Raw genomic sequence first — 3730 nt, 5'->3', positions numbered from 1 at the left:
CTTTACACATCACCACTAAACAGAATGTACATCTTGTCCAGACAGAACCAACTTCAACAATTTCTTTACACATGACCACTCGACAGAATGTACATCTTGTCCAGACAGAACCAACTTCAACTCTTTCTTTACACATCACCATTAGACAGAATGTACATCTTGTCCAGACAGAACCAGCTTCAACTCTTTCTTTACACATGACCACTAAACAGAATGTACATCTTGTCCAGACAAAACCAACTTCAACAATTTCTTTACACATCACCACTAGACAGAATGTACATCTTGTCCAGACAGAACCAACTTCAACTCTTTCTTTACATCACCACTAGACAGAATGTACATCTTGTCCAGACAGAACCAACTTCAACTCTTTCTTTACACATCACCACTAGACAGAATGTACATCTTGTCCGGACAGAACCAACTTCAACTCTTTCTTTACACATCACCACTGTACAGAATGTACATCTTGTCCGGACAGAACCAGCTTCAACTCTTTCTTTACACATCATCACTAGACAGAATGTACATCTTGTCCAGACAGAACCAGCTTCAACTCTTTCTTTACATATCACCACTAGACAGAATGTACATCTTGTCCAGATAGAACCAACTTCAACTCTTTCTTTACACATCACCAATAGACAGAATGTACATCTTGTCCAGACAGAACCAACTTCAACTCTTTCTTTACACATCACCAATAGACAGAATGTACATCTTATTCAAACATACATATGAAAAAATTATATTTGTTTAATTCCTAAAGATTAAACAGACATTTATTGCTATAATTAAACAATGTATATCATATTTTTAAATGATAACTGAAATTGACAGAATAATATGTTCATATAATCAAACTTGAAACCACAGTTTCTATATTTTTATATAATGATTCACCTCCGATGTTTTAACCAGTTCTTGGTGGTTAAGGTTTCGATTCCATCCTCTCCTCTGTAGAGAATCCTAGAAAATAAAAGCACATTCTCAATCATTTTATATTAGAAAATACTTTTATTTATAAATCTTTATGCAACATATTGTTGTAAAAAACATGTTCCTTTTTCTATTTTGAGGTATATCACATTTTAAATTTTAAAACAAAGTTTACTTGAAGTTGAGTGAACACGTACAACAGATAAACATTAGGTGAATTATAAGAACAATATCATGAATGATAAAAGAAGATATTTGAATAAAATATAACTAATATAAAAGATCGAAAATAAAATACATTTTATACATAAACATGTCTTGACAATGAAAGATTTGTTGACCAAGTTCTTTACTGTATAGAATTAACAGTGATCTTTAGACTACGATATAAAAGTACCAACAGATTACACATTATGATATGACAACACCAACAGATTACACACTATGATATAACACCAACAGATTACACCCTATGATATAACAGTACCAACAGATTACACACTATGATACAACGCCAACAGATTACACCCTATGATATAACGCCAACAGATTACACCCTATGATATGACAACACCAACAGATTACACCCTATGATATAACACCAACAGATTACACCCTATGATATGACAACACCAACAGATTACACCCTATGATATAACAACACCAACAGATTACACACTATGATATACCAGTACCAACAGATTACACACTATGATATAACAGTACCAACAGATTACACACTATGATATAACAGTACCAACAGATTACACACTATGATATAACAGTACCAACAGATTACACACTATGATATAACAGTACCAACAGATTACACCCTATGATATAACACCAACATATTACACACTATGATATAGCAACACCAACAGATTACACCCTATGATATAACAGTACCAACAGATTACACACTATGATATAACAGTACCAACAGATTACACCATATGATATAACAGTACCAACAGATTACACACTATGATATAACAACACCAACAGATTACACCCTATGATATAACAGTAGCAACAGATTACACCCTATGATATAACACCAACATATTACACACTATGATATAACACCAACAGATTACACCCTATGATATACCAGTACCAACAGATTACACACTATGATATAACAGTACCAACAGATTACACCATATGATATAACAACATCAACAGATTACACCATATGATATAATAACACCAACAGATTACACCATATGATATAATAACACCAACAGATTACACACTATGATATAACAGTACCAACAGATTACACACTATGATATAACAGTACCAACAGATTACACACTATGATATAACAACACCAACAGATTACACCCTATGATATAACAGTACCAACAGATTACACACTATGATATAAGGTAAGATATTATGTTAAATATACTTAACCAAACAAACTACAGCTAAATTAAAACTATGGTATATCAAGTTGTGAACATGTGGCACCTAACATCTCAGTAAACTGAAGTGTCTGTAGTAAACCATGGCATTAATACCAAACTGATGAAACAATAAATCGTAATCTTTACATGTGAAGATCTTAGAAGAGTAAATTAGCTATACTAATTACTATCAACTAATTACTTGGTTGATTCTTTTTATAAAAGTAGGAACTTTCAGTTGAAATGATTCAGAAATATGAAAAAATACATATTCCAAATCACTGAAAGTGAGTCTACAATGTGCAGAGTTTGTTCAAAGTGACCCCAACACTGCTTATGTTCCATATGGAGTTTTGTTCAAAGTGACCCCTACACTGCTTATGTTCCATATGTAGTTTTGTTCAAAGTGACCCCTACACTGCTTATGTTCCATATGGAGTTTTGTTCAAAGTGACTCCAACACTTGTAGTGGTTACATCTTCATAGTTAGGCCTGCCAACAGTTGCCCAGATCTCTTCCCTACAACATACAGCATCTTTACTAATGACATTGAAAGCAGTATGTTCATTGTAGTGGTTACATCTTCATAGTTAGGCCTGCCAACAGTTGCCCAGATCTCTTCCCTACAACATACGACATCTGTAATTTATTTTATTGACCGTACGAGTAAAACCATAAATTTGTCAACTAATAATTTTACCTGGAACTGCTTAATTTGTTGTTTGTATTCTTTAACTTTGTTCCTCAGAAATTCTGTTTGCTCTGCTTTCTTGGATAGATGAGGCTTCTGCTGGTCATCCCACTTGTTGACCATCACTAGATCACTACATTAGACAGTGAAAGTGGTTAAGATTACAAAATATCAACTTCTGTCCATGGCAAGAACTGAAGAATGGACATTGAAAACAGATTAACAGTATATAATCCAACTAGAAGATTTATCATATTAAATTCTACCAATAAGAAGTTTTAAATTAACAGGATTTCTTAACATTTTACTTACTACTGCAGTTGATCTTTGTTGTATCTGTTATTAAAAATGTATTTATTTTATGCCATTTCCAGAAGCATAAAGTTGTCTTTTTTTTTTAATACCCAGATATTCAAGCCATATCTGGGTACCCTGGTTGGTTTCTGGGTTCAAGATGTGTATTAAAGAGAGTTAAAATTACTTTTCAATTATTGGTTCAGGATATGTGTTAAAAGAATTAAAGAAGGAACTGAATCCTCGATCCAGGATGTGTGCTAAAAGAATTAAAGAAGGTACTGGATCCTCGATACAGGATGTGTTAAAAGAATTAAAGAAGGTACTGGATCCTCGATCCAGGATGTGTGTTAAAAGAATTAAAGAAGGTACTGGATCCTCAATCCAG

At 33.2% G+C, this 3730-nt stretch overlaps 1 protein-coding gene across 1 annotated transcript in view; it reads right to left on the bottom strand.

The window, feature by feature from the left end:
- Positions 1–724: 724 nt before the first annotated feature.
- Positions 725–3730, bottom strand: part of LOC106474952 (HAUS augmin-like complex subunit 1) — a 10622-nt gene continuing 7616 nt past the window's right edge. Inside the window, exons 6-8 of the mRNA XM_022403213.1 lie at positions 3058–3181; positions 907–972; positions 725–766 (exon numbers count right to left, since the gene is read on the bottom strand). Coding sequence (XP_022258921.1) covers positions 725–766; positions 907–972; positions 3058–3181 — 232 coding nt within the window. The remainder of the gene's footprint in view (positions 767–906; positions 973–3057; positions 3182–3730) is intronic.

The sequence above is a fragment of the Limulus polyphemus genome, unplaced genomic scaffold, assembly GCF_000517525.1.
Source record: "Limulus polyphemus unplaced genomic scaffold, Limulus_polyphemus-2.1.2 Scaffold7901, whole genome shotgun sequence".
NCBI lineage: Eukaryota > Metazoa > Arthropoda > Merostomata > Xiphosura > Limulidae > Limulus > Limulus polyphemus.
This window is presented reverse-complemented; position numbering and strand designations above follow the sequence as displayed.